The sequence below is a fragment of the Silene latifolia genome, chromosome 11 (genome assembly GCF_048544455.1).
Source record: "Silene latifolia isolate original U9 population chromosome 11, ASM4854445v1, whole genome shotgun sequence".
NCBI classification, from domain to species: domain Eukaryota; kingdom Viridiplantae; phylum Streptophyta; class Magnoliopsida; order Caryophyllales; family Caryophyllaceae; genus Silene; species Silene latifolia.
This window is the reverse complement of record NC_133536.1, coordinates 166,918,786-166,935,849: the sequence shown is the minus strand read 5'-3', so window position 1 is coordinate 166,935,849 and position 17,064 is coordinate 166,918,786. Positions and strand designations below refer to the sequence as shown.

The 17,064-nt window shown below is 39.3% G+C and overlaps 2 protein-coding genes and 1 non-coding gene across 3 annotated transcripts; all 3 read left to right on the top strand.

Annotated features, from left to right (window-relative positions):
• Window positions 1-219: 219 nt before the first annotated feature.
• On the top strand, window positions 220-326 carry LOC141616093 (small nucleolar RNA R71). Its single transcript, XR_012530466.1, has one exon. It is a non-coding gene; the product is annotated as a small nucleolar RNA R71 (small nucleolar RNA).
• A 4,639-nt stretch (window positions 327-4,965) lies between these two features.
• On the top strand, window positions 4,966-5,436 carry LOC141614318 (secreted RxLR effector protein 161-like). Its single transcript, XM_074433074.1, has one exon. The coding sequence runs from the start codon at window positions 4,966-4,968 to the stop codon at window positions 5,434-5,436; it is 471 nt and encodes a 156-aa protein (XP_074289175.1).
• Window positions 5,437-15,764: 10,328 nt separating this feature from the next.
• LOC141614317 (uncharacterized) lies at window positions 15,765-16,643 on the top strand. Its single transcript, XM_074433073.1, has one exon. The coding sequence runs from the start codon at window positions 15,765-15,767 to the stop codon at window positions 16,641-16,643; it is 879 nt and encodes a 292-aa protein (XP_074289174.1).
• The last annotated feature ends 421 nt before the right edge of the window (window positions 16,644-17,064 follow it).

The following is a 17,064-nucleotide window of genomic DNA, read 5'->3' as shown; positions in this document are numbered from 1 at the left end:
CTAGTGCAAAGAACGAGAGGAAGATTCAGAGCAGCTCTCCTCTGGTTTCCTCTCGAATTCCCATATTCAGCCTTATGAGTGGCCAAATCATCGATGATCTTCCACCTCTTAGTCTTTCCCATGTTCTCAGCAAATCGGCCATTGGCTGCAGCATCCAAAATGGCCCTCTGATCGTCATACAGCCCATTATAGAACAAGTTGCAAAGACTCCATTTTTCGAACCCATGGTGCGGTATGCTTCGCACCAGTTTTTTGAAACGGACCCATGCTTCATGGAAGTTCTCATCAGGCCCTTGTTTAAAGCTCGTTATCTGAGCTCTAATGGCATTCGTCTTTGAGGCAGAGAAGTATTTTTTGTAGAATGCTAGGGCCAAGGAATTCAAGTCGGTGATCCCATGGGCGGCTCGGTCCAGATCTCTATACCACTCTCTTGCAGCGTCACGAAGAGAGAAAATGAACATGGTCTCCTTGATCTGATCTTGGGTCACACCGGCCGGCGGGGGTATAGAGCAGCAATAATCAATAAAAATCTCCATTTGCTTGGCTGCATCTTCATTTGCAGCTCCTCCGAACTGGTTTCTCTCAACCAGGTTAATATAGGAAGGCTTTGGCTCGAATTTTCTCGCCTCCCCAGGTAGTTCGAATCCTTTGTAGAGATTCGCAGCTGTAGGCTCTGAGTGACTAGTAATGGTTGCTTCTTCAGCCATGACTGGGATTTATGGAGAAGTGACTGTCTTGGCTGAAGAAATTGAAGCAGGAGATGTAGGTGGATCTCCTTCCAACAGGGCGTTCTCGTAGTAGCTTGACAGAGTACTCAGCTCTTCCTCTGTCGGTAATACCCTTTGTGATCGTCTCAACTCGCGCAAGGATTTCTCGATCTCAGGATTTAATGGTACTAGTTCACCACCCTGTGACCTGCGCATAAGAGGAAACTACAAAAAAAATATAAGAAAAGTTTAAGGAACGTAAGTCCCTTAAACTAAAGAAAGACTAAATAAAAACAACTAAAAATTAGAACCATTGCCTCCCCGGCAACGGCGCCAAAATTTGATAATCGTCGTGAGGTGTCAAAAATAATATTTATAAACTCCAACTACAACTATAGCTAGCGGCAGTCGGGTCGAACCACAGAGAGGCAGACGTAATTTCTAGTTGTTTAAATTCGGTCTAAGGTAACAAAAGGTGGGGGTTTGATTGGGTTTGGTCTATAGCTAATAACAATAAAATAAAAGTAAACTAATGAATTATATAAAATCAAATATAAAATAGGTACTAGGATGGTCGGTTCGTTATAGTTTCGGCGGCAGCATATTAAACAGGTCTAAACAAAACACATGAGGCGGGAAATAAAGAGGTCCTCTCGGTCCACTCTTAACAAATAGCATCTTTCGATCTCGCTATAGGTCCCTAATATCACTAATACTAACTTTCGTCCTGAAAAGGGATTTACGGTCTAAACTCTACCTATCTTTCGATCCCGGCTTAGTTTAGTCATTTTAATTGGTGATCTAGCAACTGTCCCTATCTCTCGATCTAATGGGTCAGTCATATCCTAAGCATTCAACTAGTCGTGTGCACTCGATTCGTCGAATTAAGAATTAAAACAATTAAAACGAAAATAAAAACCTCACGTGGTTAGTCGATCGACCAGGTATGGCGGTCGATCGACCAACACGCGAATCAGGCCGTGTTCTTTATATTGCCGCCTACACTACAATTCCCCTACATCCTAGAACAATTGATTTAGCTACTCATACTAACGATGATAACAACAATAAAATTAACAAAATAGACAGAAGGTTTCATGCTTAAAACGAATGAACAAACAATTAACAATAAAGATAATTCGGTTTCGGGAGACTAACTAACAATTCCTTTACTATCAATGAAATAAAGATGAACTGAAAATAGAGCAAGTGAATACCGAAATTGCAGTAGGATCGTAACGGAATGATTGAAATCACAACGAAAATCCAATGCGAAATAGTTTCCCAAACCCTAATTATTTCTAAAGAACGGTATGTAAAACTTAATGTAAAAACTTGATCATAAACTGATGTTTCTAGGTTACGTTATATAGGAAATATACGTAACAATTATTATCAAAACCTAAACTCGATGGGCTTGCGTTTCCTCGATCTTTTAATTCTCGTCTGGGATAGCGGCTTGGTCGATCGACTGCTCGGACTGGTCGATCGACTGAATAGCAATGAACAGTAGCTTCTGGAACCCGATGGTTGGTCGATCGACTGAAGGTAGTGGTCGATCGACTGCTTTAGCTGCTACTTGACTTCTATAATCCCGTGGATTTGTCTTTTGGGCCTTGGAATGCGCACCAAGCTTGTTTCTTAAGTAAATTCTTCACGTCAAAATGCAATGCAGGATACTCGAGGACGGATTTAGCTCAATTTCCGTTGAGTTCTTCACATTTCTGCAATAATGTACAAAAATACGGAAGTAGACGGAAATAGGGAGAAATGTAGCATAAACTACATGAATGAGCTCTGAAATGCGTGTAAAATGGGATGTAAAACATCATATAAAAGACACGCATCAGTTTCATTAGCGGAGTCACAATAGTTTGCTCATGCTTTATGTACATGTGTGTGTGTGTGTGTGTGCGAGTGTGTGTGTGTGTGTGTGTATATATATATATATATATATATATATATATATATATATATATATATATATATATATATATATATATATATATATATATATAGAGAGAGAGAGAGAGAAAGAGAGCCATTGTATATTGGCTTCTTTTGTTTTTTTGAGGAAGTTGTGTTTTATGGCTTTTGATCATCCTGTTTGTACTGTTTTGAAATTGGGTTTAATTGATCACGGGGTGTATTATTTTGAAGCGGGATTGAATTTTTGCAGTGCACATCTGCTGGAATGCTATTTTCAAAGAAGAATTTGAAAAATAGCATTCTAGCAAATTTATTACAAACTCTTTGAAAAAAAAAGCATTTCAAAGAAATTTGCTAGAACAAGTTAATCATTTTTTTAAAAAAACAAAAAAAATTTAAAAACGATAACTGCTGAAAAATAGCATTCCAGCATCTGTTACAAACGCTACTGAAAAAATAGCATTTCAGCAACTGCTAGAACAAGTTAAAATCATTTTTTTAAAACAAAAAAAAATTAAAAACGACAACGGTTAAAAACAACTCGTTGCAAACAATTATTTGACAACGGTTTTATTTAGATAAATAACCGTTGACATCTTTTCTCTCCCATTCAAACTGCCAAAAATATTTCAAAATGTTAAAAAAGGTTTATTTAAGAAGAACCGTTGTCAAAGTTTCATTGACTGATAAATATAACAACGATTTAGCATGCAATAAAACCGTTGTTAAATTTTGACATTTAATTAAATAAGATAACGAAATGAACCGTTATCATATTTAATATTTAACAACGATTTTGGAACCACTAAACCATTGTCAAGAGTAAACTAGGACAACGGGTTTCTTAAAAGTATACTCGTTGACATAAACATATTTAACAACAGTTTTATAACGGTTCTTGAGTTGTGATAACGGTATTATAGATCCGTTATTGATGTTATATAAAGGTCGCGATTTTGTATACAACCGTGGTATATATTTAACAACAGTCATTGCAATAACGGTTCCGTATTTTTATTTAATAACGGTAATTGCATTATCTGACCGTTATTGATGGTTTTATTTGGCGTAGTGTAATCACAGTACGAGAATAGTAGAGACTGAAAATGCTAGATTCATGAGAATGGTCAAACTAGTGGGAGCACTGAACCACGAAAAGTGGACATTAAAGAAATTCAAGCTGAAGTTCCTTCTCTTGAAGTTAAATTGTTGTACCAATTATGCCGTCACAGTCAAATGACATAGTGGAACAACAACGAAATGAGGTGCAAAACCCACAAAATGACAATAACAATGATGATCAAGCCACAATTGAAGGGGAGAATTATATGTCACGTGAACAGTCAAGGCAATTTGTAAGGCGAATGACATTAGCCAAAGTTCCACGGGAATAATTAAGGCGATCTCTAAGAGAAAGAAGATCAGCCATACCAGATGACTACGAGACATATAACATTGAGGTTGAATGTGACTTGAGCATTAGTCAGTATCCAGTCTCATTCCATGAGGCAGAAAAGTGACAATTCTAAAAAGTGGTTAATTGCCATGAAAGAGGAGATGAAATCTATGGATGACAACAAAATATGGAATTAGTGGTGTTGCCTGAGGGTTCTAAGGCCATTGGGTCGAAATGGGTCTATAAGACTAAAAGGGACTCTAAAGGCAACATTGAAAGGTATAAGGGTCGACTTGTTTCCAAAGGTTTCACTCAGAAGGATGACATTGATTACAAAGAAACTTTCTCTCCGGTGTCAAAGAAAGATTCTTTAAGAATTATTTTGGCTTTGGTAGCTCATTATGATCTGGAGCTTCACCAAATGGATATAAAGACCGCCTTTCTAAACGGTGAGCTTGAGGAAAAGGTATATATGGACCAACCTAAGGGATTTACATCCCCGGGTAATGAAGATAAGGTGTGTAGGTTGAGAAAATCGATATATGAGCTAAAACCAGCTTCTAGACAATTGTATTTAAAGTTTAATGATACCATCACGTCATATGGGTTTGTAGAGATTAGCGTCGATCGGTGTATCTACATTAAGATCAGTGGGAGCAGATTTGTTATTTTAGTCTTATATGTTGATGATATTTTACTTGCTGCGAATGATCTAGGCATGTTGCATGATGTAAAGAAATATCTATTTAAGAACTTTGAAATGAAAGATATGGGTGAGGCATCCTATGTGATCGGAATTGAAATTTTCCGTGATAGATCACAAGGATTGTTAGGTTTGTCTCAGAAAGCTTACATTGACAAAGTGTTAGAGAGATATAGAATGAATGCTCTGCAGGGATAGTTCCTATACAAAAAGGGGACAAATTTAGTAAAATGCAATGTCCCCGTAATGAGCTGGAACGAAAAGAAATGGAGAGAATTCCCTATGCATCTGTGGTTGGGAGTTTGAACTATGTTCAGACATGTACTCGTTCAGATATCAGCTTTGCTGTTGGAATGTTGGGTCGGTATCAAAGTAATCCCGGAATGGACCACTGGAAAGCTGCGAAGATCCTTAAGTACTTGCAAGGAACTAAGGAGCTCATGCTTACTTATAGGAGATCCGATCATCTTAAGGTGATTGGTTATTCAGATTCAGATTATGTCGGAGGTGTTGATAGTAGAAAATCAACATTTGGCTACTTTTTCCTTTTACCTGAAGGGGCAATATCATGGAAAAGTGGGAAGCAGTCTGTCATTGCTACTTCTACTATGGAAGCTAAATTTGTGGCATGCTTTGAGGCCACTATTCATGCATTATGGTTGCGAAACTTTATCTCGGGACTTAGAATCGTCGATAGTTGATGCGTGTCATTTATATGATATTTTACACCTCATATTACACGCATTTCAGAGCTCATTTATGTAGTTTAAGCTACCATTTCACCTATTTCCGTCTACTTTCGTGTTTTTGTACATTATTGCAGAAATGTGAAGAATTCAACCGAAATTGAGCTAAATCCGTCCCCGAGTATCCTGCATTGCATTTGACGTGAAGTATTCACTTAAGGAACGAGCTTGGTGCGTATTCCAAGGCCCAAAAGACAAATCCACGAGATTATAGAAGCCAACTATCAGCTACTTCAGTCGATCGACCACTGCCTTCAGTCGATCGACCAACCCTCGGGCTCCAGAAGCTACTGTACACTGCTGCTCGGTCGATCAACCGCCATGCTCAGTCGATCGACCACACCACTAATCAGACGTGAATAAGAAGATCGAGGAAAAGCAAGCCCATTGTGTTTTAGGTTTTGATAATAAGTGTTACGTATATTCCTATATAACGTAACTTAGGTTTTCAGAAGAATTATCTAGCTTTTACCTCGTTTTACATTGAGTTTTTAGTTTATCAAATAATTAGGGTTCTTAATATTATTTCGTACTGATACTTTTGCATTCGGTTCTTGGATCTCTCTCTGTAATTCAATCGGTATTCTTCTGCTAATAATTCAGTTTGCTTTATTATCGTTTTGTAGGATAGAATTGCTAGTTAGTTTCCCGAAACCGAACTACCCTTTATGTTAATTGTTTGTTCTATTGTTCAAGCATGAATTCTTTTGCTTATTGCATTAATTTTATTGTTGCCTTTAATTTCAGTATGAGTAGCTAAATTGCTTGTGCTAGGATGTAGGGGAATTATAGTGTAGGCGGCGTAGAATGAACACGGCCTGAATCGCGTGTCAGTCGATCGACTTCCATACCTGGTCGATCGACTGACCACGTGAGGTTTTACCTTCGTTTTAATTGTTTTAATTCTTTATTCGACGAATCGAGTGCACACGACTAGTTGAATGTTTAGGATGTGACTGACCCATTAGATCGAGAGATAGGGACAGTTGATTGACCACCAATTAAAATGAGTAAACTATGCTGAGATCGAAAGATAGGTAAAGTTTAGATTGTTAATCACTTTTCAGGACGAGAGTCAGTATTAGTGACATTAGGGACTTATAGCGAGATCGAAAGATGCTATCTGTTGAGAGTGGACCGAGAGGACCTCTTGTTTTCCCGCCTCATGTGTTTGGTTTAGACCGACTTAGTTTGATGCCGCCGAAACTATAATGAAAAGACCATCCTAGTACCCTTCTTTATATTTGATTTAATATATTTCTTTAGTTTATTATTTTTATTGTTTTTAGCTATAGATCAAATCAAATCAACCCCCACACTTGTTACCTTAGACTAAATTTAGAAAACTTTTAATTACATTCGCCTCCTTGTGGTTCGACCATGTTACCACTAGCCTAGGTTAGTTTTAATAGGAATTATTAATATTATTTTTGGTACTCACAACGACGGGTATCAAATTTTGGCGCCGTTGCCGGGGAGGCAATTGTTCTAATTTTTAGTTGTTTTATTTTTAGTCTTTCTTAGTTTAAGGGACATCTGTTCCTTAAACTTTTCTTATATTCTTTTTGTAGTTTCTTCTTATGCGCAGGTCATAGGGTGGTGAACTAGTATCGTTCAATCCTGAGATTGAGAAATCCTTGCGCGAGTTGAGACGGTCATCAAGAGTGTTGCCGACAGAGGAAGAGCTGAGTACTCTGTCAAGTTACTACGAGAACGCTCTGTTCGAGGGAGATCCACCTACATCTCCTGCTTCTATTTCTTCAGCTGAGACAGTCACTTCTCCAGAAATTCCAGTCATGGCTGAAGAAGCAACTATAGCAAGTCATTCTGAGCCGACAGCCGAAAATCTTTACAAGGGATTCGAATTACTTGGAGCTGATAGGAAATTTGAACCGAAGCCTTCCTATATCAACTTAGTTGAGAGGAACCAGTTCGGGGGAGCTACAAATGAAGATGTAGCCAAACATATGGAGATATTTATCGATTACTGCTGCTCTATACCCCCACCAACCGGTGTGACCCAGGACCAGATAAAGGAGACTATGTTTATATTCTCACTCCGAGATGATGCAAGGGAGTGGTACAGAGATCTGGACCGAGCCGCTCATGGGATCACCGACTGGAATTCCTTAGCCCTGGCATTTTACAAAAAGTACTCCTCTGCCTCGAAGACTAATGCCATTAGAGCTAAGATCACGAGCTTTAAACAAGGACCGGATGAGAACTTTCATGAGGCATGGGTCCGTTTCAAGAAGCTGGTGCGAACCATACCGCACCATGGGTTCGAAAAATTGAGTCTTTGCAATCAGTTCTATAACGGGTTGTATGATGATCAGAGGGCTATTTTGGATGCTGCAGCCAATGGCCGATTTGCTGAGAATATGGGAGAGACTAAGGGGTGGAAGATCATTGATGACTTAGCCACCCATAAAGCTGAGTATGGGAATTCCGGGGCGAATCAAAGGAGGAGTGCTGAATCTTCTTCTGTAGCTGCACTTGAAGCTCTCACTGCGAGATTTGACAAGTATGAACTGGGAGGAGCTTCAAAAGGAGGTATTTACCAAGTAAATGCTGTGTCAGACGGTCCTTTCGTCTACAGAAGGTGTGGAGCTGAGGGACATGTCTCAGAAAATTGTCCTAGTCCCTTCCAGTCTTGTGCTGCCTTTCAACATTATAGGCAGACAAACACCTACTATGAGCCTAATGTTCATCCCAACTTGAGGTGGAGTAGCCAGAATGTCCTAAATCCAACTCCACCTCCGCAGCAGCAGCAGCAAGCCTACGTGCCCCCTCATCATAAGCAACAACAATATCAAAAACCTCCCTATGTGCCACAGCAGCAACAATCTCAAAATTCTGACTTTGCTGAGTTGAAGAATATGTTGCAGAAGGAGTCCCAAGCTAGAGAGGCTGGAATGAAACTTTTAGAAAGCCAAATTGCTCAATTGGCTAGCAAGAGTACCACTCGAGCTCCGGGACACTTACCGACTCAAACTGACCAGAAAGAGACCCTAAATGCCATTACTTTGAGGAGTGGGTCTACCCTGGAGGGGCCTGCCATGGTCGAGAATGCCCCTGCAAAAGATGAGGCGAAACCGAGTCGAATAAAGTCAGAACGAGTAATACAAAGAAAAAGGCGTCTACAGGGTATATCGTCGATCGATCGATGTACCCGATCGATCGATCGAAGTGCGGGTTACAGGAGCTTCGTCTGTTCAAGTCGATCGATCGATCGACCTCACTGGTCGATCGACCGAGGGCGCTGCTGATCTTGAACCTTTTCGTCCTCCAATGCCCGACAACTTGAGGGATCATTTGTTTCGGAGTTCGACAACTCCGAAAGTATTGGGACAAGACCGAGTGCTGATTGGTCCGTCCCGGTTCCAAAGTACGACCCAATGTCGATCAATGGTCTGAAGAGGGGTCAAGCTTCAATAAAGAGAAGGTAGTGGACTTCCAGCCTAAGTCCACGGATGCCGGCATGCGTCATTTAGAGGAAAGGGCTAAGCTACTTCTTACAGCCCCATATCCAGAGAGACTAGTGCCGACAAAGGAACAGGTATCTTTCAATAAATTTGAAAATGTTGTTCGTAGTCTTAACGTACAAGTACCTTTCCTTGAATTAGTGAATCAAGTGCCCGCTTATATGAAATTCATGAAGCAATTGCTTTCTAAAAAGAGGTCACATGAAACCGTGCATACTGTTGCACTGACTGAGGAAACTTGTTCTTATCTGACTCACACTGCACCCCATAAGCTAGAGGACCCGGGTAGCTTTTCCGTTCCTTGTAATATATGTACCTTCTCTATTGAGAAGGCATTATGTGACCTAGGAGCTAGCATTAGCGTCATGCCATTGAGTCTAGCTAGGAAGTTAAAATTGAATAAGTTTGCAGTTACGAACATGACCGTTCATATGGCTGACCGATCTGCGGTCCAGCCTATAGGAGTCCTAGAAGACATCCCTGTGCAAATAGGGAAGTTTTTCTTCCCTGTAGACTTTGTAGTCCTAGATATGCCTGAGGATGCCCACATACCTATCATTCTAGGTAGGCCATTTCTGCACACTGCTGGTGCAGTTATTGATGTTGGTTCTGGGACCCTGACCTTCAAAGTGGGGAAGAATTCTATTGTCTTCGCCCAAACAGCTAGGAAGAAAGACCCCATGTGGCATGTCACCTGTAATACGGTTTCTGAAAAGAAATCGTACTTTGTGCTTCCTGATATGCCTGTCTCTATTCCTATTCCTGCTATAACACCTCCGCCCCAGACTGGGAGCAAGAAGGAGGAAGATTCTATTGTTTTAGACATTGCAGGAGCTGGCTTGGGGAAGGAAGAGCCGCGGGTTGCTCCAGCTGTGAAAGAGCAAATCGTTTCGAGAGGCGGTCTTGGATGCCTGAGTTATGGCACTGATGAGAAGCTTGAAGATGAGCTAGCCAAAGTGAGACAGTCCGACTTGGACTTTGACGAGCCGGAAGAGGTCATTGATTGGGGAGATGACAAAGCTGTTGATCCGTCAAGCTCTACGGATGCTGAAGTTGAGAAAGGTGCAGCTGAGAAGATGAGCACCATTGAGGCTACCTCTTGTAGCCAGAAGCCGACCAAGTGGGTCATACCGTGGCCGTTCTTGATCAACTATTAGTTGATCACATGCCTTACAAACATTTTATTGCTTTTTAAACTCCTTTTTATTGCTTTTGTGTACGCGAGACTTCGCAATTTCATTATTTTGTTTAGGTATTTTAAGTGCTTTAGACTTTACTTTGGGTTTTGCGCAATTTTGGGCGTGTATTATTAAGCATTTACAGGTTTTTAGACCTCATTAGTTCAAGTAATTGAACAAATACGAAGAAATCTGAAGTTACAGCAGTATTTCCAGTCGATCGACTGAGCTATGTGGTCGATCGACTGGTCTGCAGTTCCAGGAGCTACTGTTCCCTTCACCTTGGTCGATCGACTGGGTGATGTGGTCGATCGACCACCCTGCACTGCTGTACTTATTCACGACCTCTCCCCTGCTGTGTTTGGTCGATTTGCGGAATTGAGGGAGTTTTCTACTCCACTTTATCTTCCGTCAAATTATTTATTTCTTCTATTTTTCTTAATTGTGCACGTAATTACCGCTTCATTATTGTCTTCTCGATTTTATGCGTGGGTTTTGTTTGTCTTTCAGGTACTTATTAGTAGCACTGCTGGCTACTGAAACCTCCTAGCTTACGCTGGTTTGGGGAGGTTTCCTTTTCTGCGCTTAAAGTCTTGTGAGTTTCTAAGTCTTTACTTCATGTCGTATTCATTTGTTTTCTCGCAATTTCTCGTTTCTCTTTTCTTCATTACATGATTTTGCACAATGGGGACATTGTGCGATTTGGTTTGGGGAAGGGTTTTGCGTCGCATGTTATTTGCTTGCATTCACGTTTACATTTTGTTTTGCATTGTTTATTTCATTTCTTACATATACAAAATACCAAAAAAATTGAAAAATTTCAAAAAATGCACGTTTAGGGCGAGTCGGAATGGTAGTATTTCAATGATGACATTGCATTTGCATCTGTTTTGCCTAAGCCGTGCTAAATGACATGTTATTAGTAGAATCGTATAAGTGCATATCTACGAGTTTTCGTTAATTATTTGCTGAACTTGAGACTTGACTTAGAATTTTAACAAGCTACATCATATTTCTGAGTTATTAGAGCTTATAACTGGTGACATTCATGACCAGTTTATCTAGGATGTGAGTAGTACTCCTTATGAGACATGTTACATAAAGTTGCATAAATATGAACTTAATCTGCTTAATACCTGTGTGCATTCAGTTTGTGGTTAGTTGACACATGTGGTAGAGGTCCCCTTTTCTCATTTTACCCATAAGCTCCACACTGCCAAAGATAGCCTTTTTGTCCCGTTAACTACATCCTACATTTAGCCTGTCCTTTGTCAAGTTAGTAGTCTATGTTCTTGGGATTGTTACTTAGTTTTTGGTAGCATTTGCTCTTATTTGAGATTTTGTTGGGAGGATGAAATGAAGGAGGAAAGAAGTTGAAAGGAAATAAAAAGAAAGAAAAAGAAAGAAAGAAAAAATGATTCGAAAAAAGAAAAAAAGGGTTATGTACTGTTCAAAGCGGTCGATCGACTGCCATCATTGGTCGATCGACTGAGTTCCGGAAGAAACATTCGCATAAATTCAAAATCTTTATCTTATGGCGATTTTTGCTCCCATGTTGCATTAGTATCTTATGGGGAGTTAGTTGATTACTTTTATACTGGAGATTGTGAGATTTGTGCTTGCTATAGCACCGTTTCTATTGACTTATGAGCAAGAAGTTGGATGTTGCCATATGGTTCCGTTTTGGTACTAGCTTGATCACCTGTACCTCCACTTTTCCATGAATGTTTTGCCTATTCTTACCCATACCTCACATATCCACGTATATACCTCGGCATGTGTCATGGTCATTTGTTGGTTGGAATGCATATATACGGTTATAGAGATTGTTTTCATATTAGATTGCAGGCATGTTCTTATAGGTCGTAGTTAGGTGAGAGTCTTTACAAAATGAATTCTTTCTATCCTCTTATATATTCACCCATGCTTATGTGTGATATGAGCGACCCGTGAGAGACCAATTTGATAAGTCTCTATAGTTAACGGTTCAGCAGTTTTTAACGACCTTATAACTCGGTTGCATGATTCATAGTTGCTAATTGATTGTTAGTTGCATTAAAATGGTTTAGGCTTTACATGTTATAATTCGCTCTGAGATTGAACTCGTTCCATTAGGTCATTAGATCGAGTCTAGTTCTTTCTTGGGGACAAGCAAGAGTTTGGTTTGGGGAAGTTTGATGCGTGTCATTTATATGATGTTTTACACCTCATTTTACACGCATTTCAGAGCTCATTTGTGTAGTTTAAGCTACCATTTCCCCTATTTCCGTCTACTTTCGTGTTTTTGTACATTATTGCAGAAATGTGAAGAATTCAACGGAAATTGAGCTAAATCCGTCCCCGAGTATCCTGCATTGCATTTGACGTGAAGTATTCACTTAAGGAACGAGCTTGGTGCGCATTCCAAGGCCCAAAAGACAAATTCACGAGATTATAGAAGCCAACTATCAGCTACTTCAGTCGATCGACCACTGCATTCAATCGATCGACCAACCCTCGGGCTCTAGAAGCTACTGTACACTGCTGCTCGGTCGATCGACCGCCATGCTCAGTCGATCGACCACACCGCTAATCAGACGTGAATAAAAAGATCGAGGAAAAGCAAGCCCATTGTGTTTTAGGTTTTGATAATAAGTGTTACGTATATTCCTATATAACGTAACTTAGGTTTTCAGAAGAATTATCTAGCTTTTACCTCGTTTTACATTGAGTTTTTAGTTTATCAAATAATTAGGGTTCTTAATATTATTTCGTACTGATACTTTTGCATTCGGTTCTTGGATCTCTCTCTGCAATTCAATCGGTATTCTTCTGCTAATAATTCAGTTTGCTTTATTATCGTTTTGTAGGATAGAATTGCTAGTTAGTTTCCCGAAACCGAACTACCGTTTATGTTAATTGTTTGTTCTATTGTTCAAGCATGAATTCTTTTGCTTATTGCATTAATTTTATTGTTGCCTTTAATTTCAGTATGAGTAGCTAAATTGTTTTTGCTAGGATGTAGGGGAATTATAGTGTAGGCGGCGTAGAATGAACACGGCCTGAATCGCGTGTCAGTCGATCGACTGCCATACCTGGTCGATCGACTGACCACGTGAGGTTTTACCTTCGTTTTAATTGTTTTAATTCTTTATTCGACGAATCGAGTGCACACGACTAGTTGAATGTTTAGGATGTGACTGACCCATTAGATCGAGAGATAGGGACAGTTGATTGACCACCAATTAAAATGACTAAACTATGCTGAGATCGAAAGATAGGTAAAGTTTAGATTGTTAATCACTTTTCAGGACGAGAGTCAGTATTAGTGACATTAGGGACTTATAGCGAGATCGAAAGATGCTATCTGTTGAGAGTGGACCGAGAGGACCTCTTGTTTTCCCGCCTCATGTGTTTGGTTTAGACCGACTTAGTTTGCTGCCGCCGAAACTATAATGAAACGACCATCCTAGTACCCTTCTTTATATTTGATTTAATATATTTCTTTAGTTTATTATTTTTATTGTTTTTAGCTATAGATCAAATCAAATCAACCCCCACACTTGTTACCTTAGACTAAATTTAGACAACTTTTAATTACATTCGCCTCCTTGTGGTTCGATCCTGTTACCACTAGCCTAGGTTAGTTTTAATAGGAATTATAAATATTATTTTTGGTACTCACAACGACGGGTATCAATAGTATTGCCAAGCCGCTTAGAATTTATTGTGATAATTCTGCAGCCGTCTTCTTCTCTAAGCACGATAAATACTCTAAAGGTGCTAAGCACATAGAATTAAAGTTCCTATCAGTCAAAGAGGAGGTACAGAAGTAAAGAGTGTCATTTTAGCATATAAGAACGGATAAGATGGTAGCAGATCCATTAACTAAGGGATTACCACCTAAGGCGTTCATTGGCCATGTAGAACGCATGGGTGTTGTATCAAAAGCCTTGTTATTATAAAGTTAATATGCTTATAATAAATGTGACATCTAGAATTCACTTATAGTACTGTTTCTATTATAACAGACATGTTAATCATTATAGTATATGTATACATTACAGTTATTGGATTACATGTGACTAATTGTGAGAATTAATGCTCTTCTCAAATTAAAGGTGCCTTAGATTTGGAATTGATTTGTGATACATGGAAGGAATCATGTCGATTAATAAATGACATGTGACCGCCATGATTCAATTAGTTCTAATTCAATTAAAGATATAAAAGTTAGTGAGCTTAACATAATAGTGTACATTATAGTATCTATGAACCATCAAGTCAACACAAAGGCCAAGTGGGAGAATATTATAATATTTTATAATATTCGAGTGGCTTATGTGTTTCGGGTTCAAATAGAAGTTAAGTTAATATTAAATGTTACGAGACTTTAATATAAAAGACGATACCGTGATAGATCGGTTTCGATTAAATGTAATTAAAGTACGGGAATTATTATTCCCTCTTACCTTACCATAATATACATCCTCTATCACAAAAAGGTACGATTGGGTTTTTGATTGTGCGAAAAGGTACGTAATATATTATATATACTTGGAGTTAAAATTAATTAATGATCATCCTGACAAAACACAAACTAAACGTACAGTGAAACAAAAGGGGTGAAAGACAGTTTCTTCTCCATCATCAAGAAACATTAAGAAAGGGGTTAAGGAGGAGAATCAATTTATACTTCTTATTATTGTATAGAGTGCGTCTGTAAGACATGGATCAAGTTTAGTCATTTATTCCGTCTATTAATTCTATTAGGGTTGAATTCATTCAAGTCTATATTGATTTTTGGGACTGATTTCATCATTGACATCATAAAGTTTATCTTACCATAGTGACGGTCTTCACAGATGCTACATTTTAAGAATGATGAATGGGTGGGATGATTTTAAAGCGACGGTTGGATAATGGATAAAGTTATAAAAGTTCATCCGGCCCAAACGCCGGAACGCGTTCCATTGATATCCCTATTGAGCGTCCATACCAACCCCTTTGTTGCATTAATGTCTTAACAGACTATAACTATACAACTCAGGGAAGAAGACGATATCAAGGATGCTTAATGTTTATTATATTCTTTGCTCTTGGAAGTGATTACTTAATAGAAAAATATAAGAATATGACTTTAATTTTATTATATTCTAGCCACCTTGTACGCAAAGTGCATTCCACACTCCATACACAAGTACACAACACTATAACAGAAAAGGAAAGCTTAATATGCCCCGTACAAGCTGAACCACTATATATTACAATACCACTGCACTACTATTGTTCCACTCCAATTTGTGTCGCTTCTTCATACCTCACTACCAGCCAGGATCTAGTCGGGTAAGTTATATACTTATTACCTCTTTTATGTAAGTATTTATGTTACGGAAATATATGATTACTAGAATAATATTGTTAGCATATTTAGGATACCAATCTTATTGTTGCTATATTCTTTCCTGTTTACTAGGTCATTTTAGTTATCATGTAACCTATTTAAGGCTTATGCCACACATGAATGCAAATCATCCTTATTCTCCTAATCACATTAACATGGTATCGAGCTTTTTTCTTTCCTCTCTTCAAAATATCTTAACCTAAAACCTTCACCACGAAAATCATCAAGCCGCCTATCATGCTCGGAGACGACACAGATGCCGAGATGCCTGTCGTTTTTCCAAAAATTGATCCCTCTAGTCCTTACTATCTCGGTTCCCAAGATGCACCGAGTGCTAAAATTTCGAATATTGTCCTTCGTCAAGACAATTACGACGATTGGCAAATGTCAATGAAAATGTCGTTGAAATCGCGACGCAAATTCGGATTTATTGATGGAACAATAAAAAAACCCACCAACAAATTCGACCTCAAAAATTGGGAAGTGGTTCATTGTACCCTTGTACAATGGATCCGTAGAATGATCGACCCATCTTTTCTTGCTAATGTGACCTACGGTTATGACGCTGCGGCCTTGTGGACCGTGTTGGAATCGCAGTTCGCGGTGGTAGACGGTACAAAAATTAATAATCTTAAAACTCGGTTAAAAGATTTTAAGCAATCCAAAGGTATGTCCGTCACCTCTTATTACGGTAAATTGAAATCGCTTTGGGACTCGCTTGCTGTACATGAACCCCCTTTTGTGTGTAAGTGTGGTAAGTGTGAGTGTGAAATTGGTCCAGCCGCTATCAAGCGTCTTGATAATGAACGTTTACATCAATTTTTCATAGGTCTCGACCCATCTTTATATGGTCAAATTTGTTCTCAACAGTTTCAGCAAGACCCATTACCCACACTTAATCGTGCTTACAATTTGGTTCTCCAAGAGGAACGACTGCATACTACCACTACCCCCCTGATGTTTCTGAAGTTGCAACCTTCGCTATGTTGTCCCCTAATTCCAATATTGACTGGCGTGTCCTACGAGATAAAGAGCGTGGGGAACGTCATAAAATGCTTTGCTCTCAATGTAACACTCGAGGCTATGAGCTCTCGACATGTTTCTTCAAAACACTGAAGTTTCCTGATTGGTGGGGTGACAGGCCGCGTACTTTGGCGGAGTATCGTCGCTCTCGGTCAGGATGATCACGTGGTGGAGGCTCTGGCTCGGGTTCTGCTGCTGCCGGAGGGAACACGGGTACGTCCGGTTCTGCTACTGGAACTGTACACGCTAACGCCATGACTGCGGGTGTCTCTGCTCATAATCTGCTTGTTTCCGATCGTCTCAGTGGTAGGTGCAATTCGATAATTGATACGGGGACCTCCAATCAGGTCACGGACACCTTGTCATGTTTGGAGGATCGTGAAAACATTGACGGACGTCCTGTTGGTCTTCAAAATGGCCAACAAGTCGTCTCAAACTAGATGGGATCGGTTTATATTAATGATTCTTTAACTCTTACTCATGTACTATATGTTTCCTGTTTAAAATGCAATTT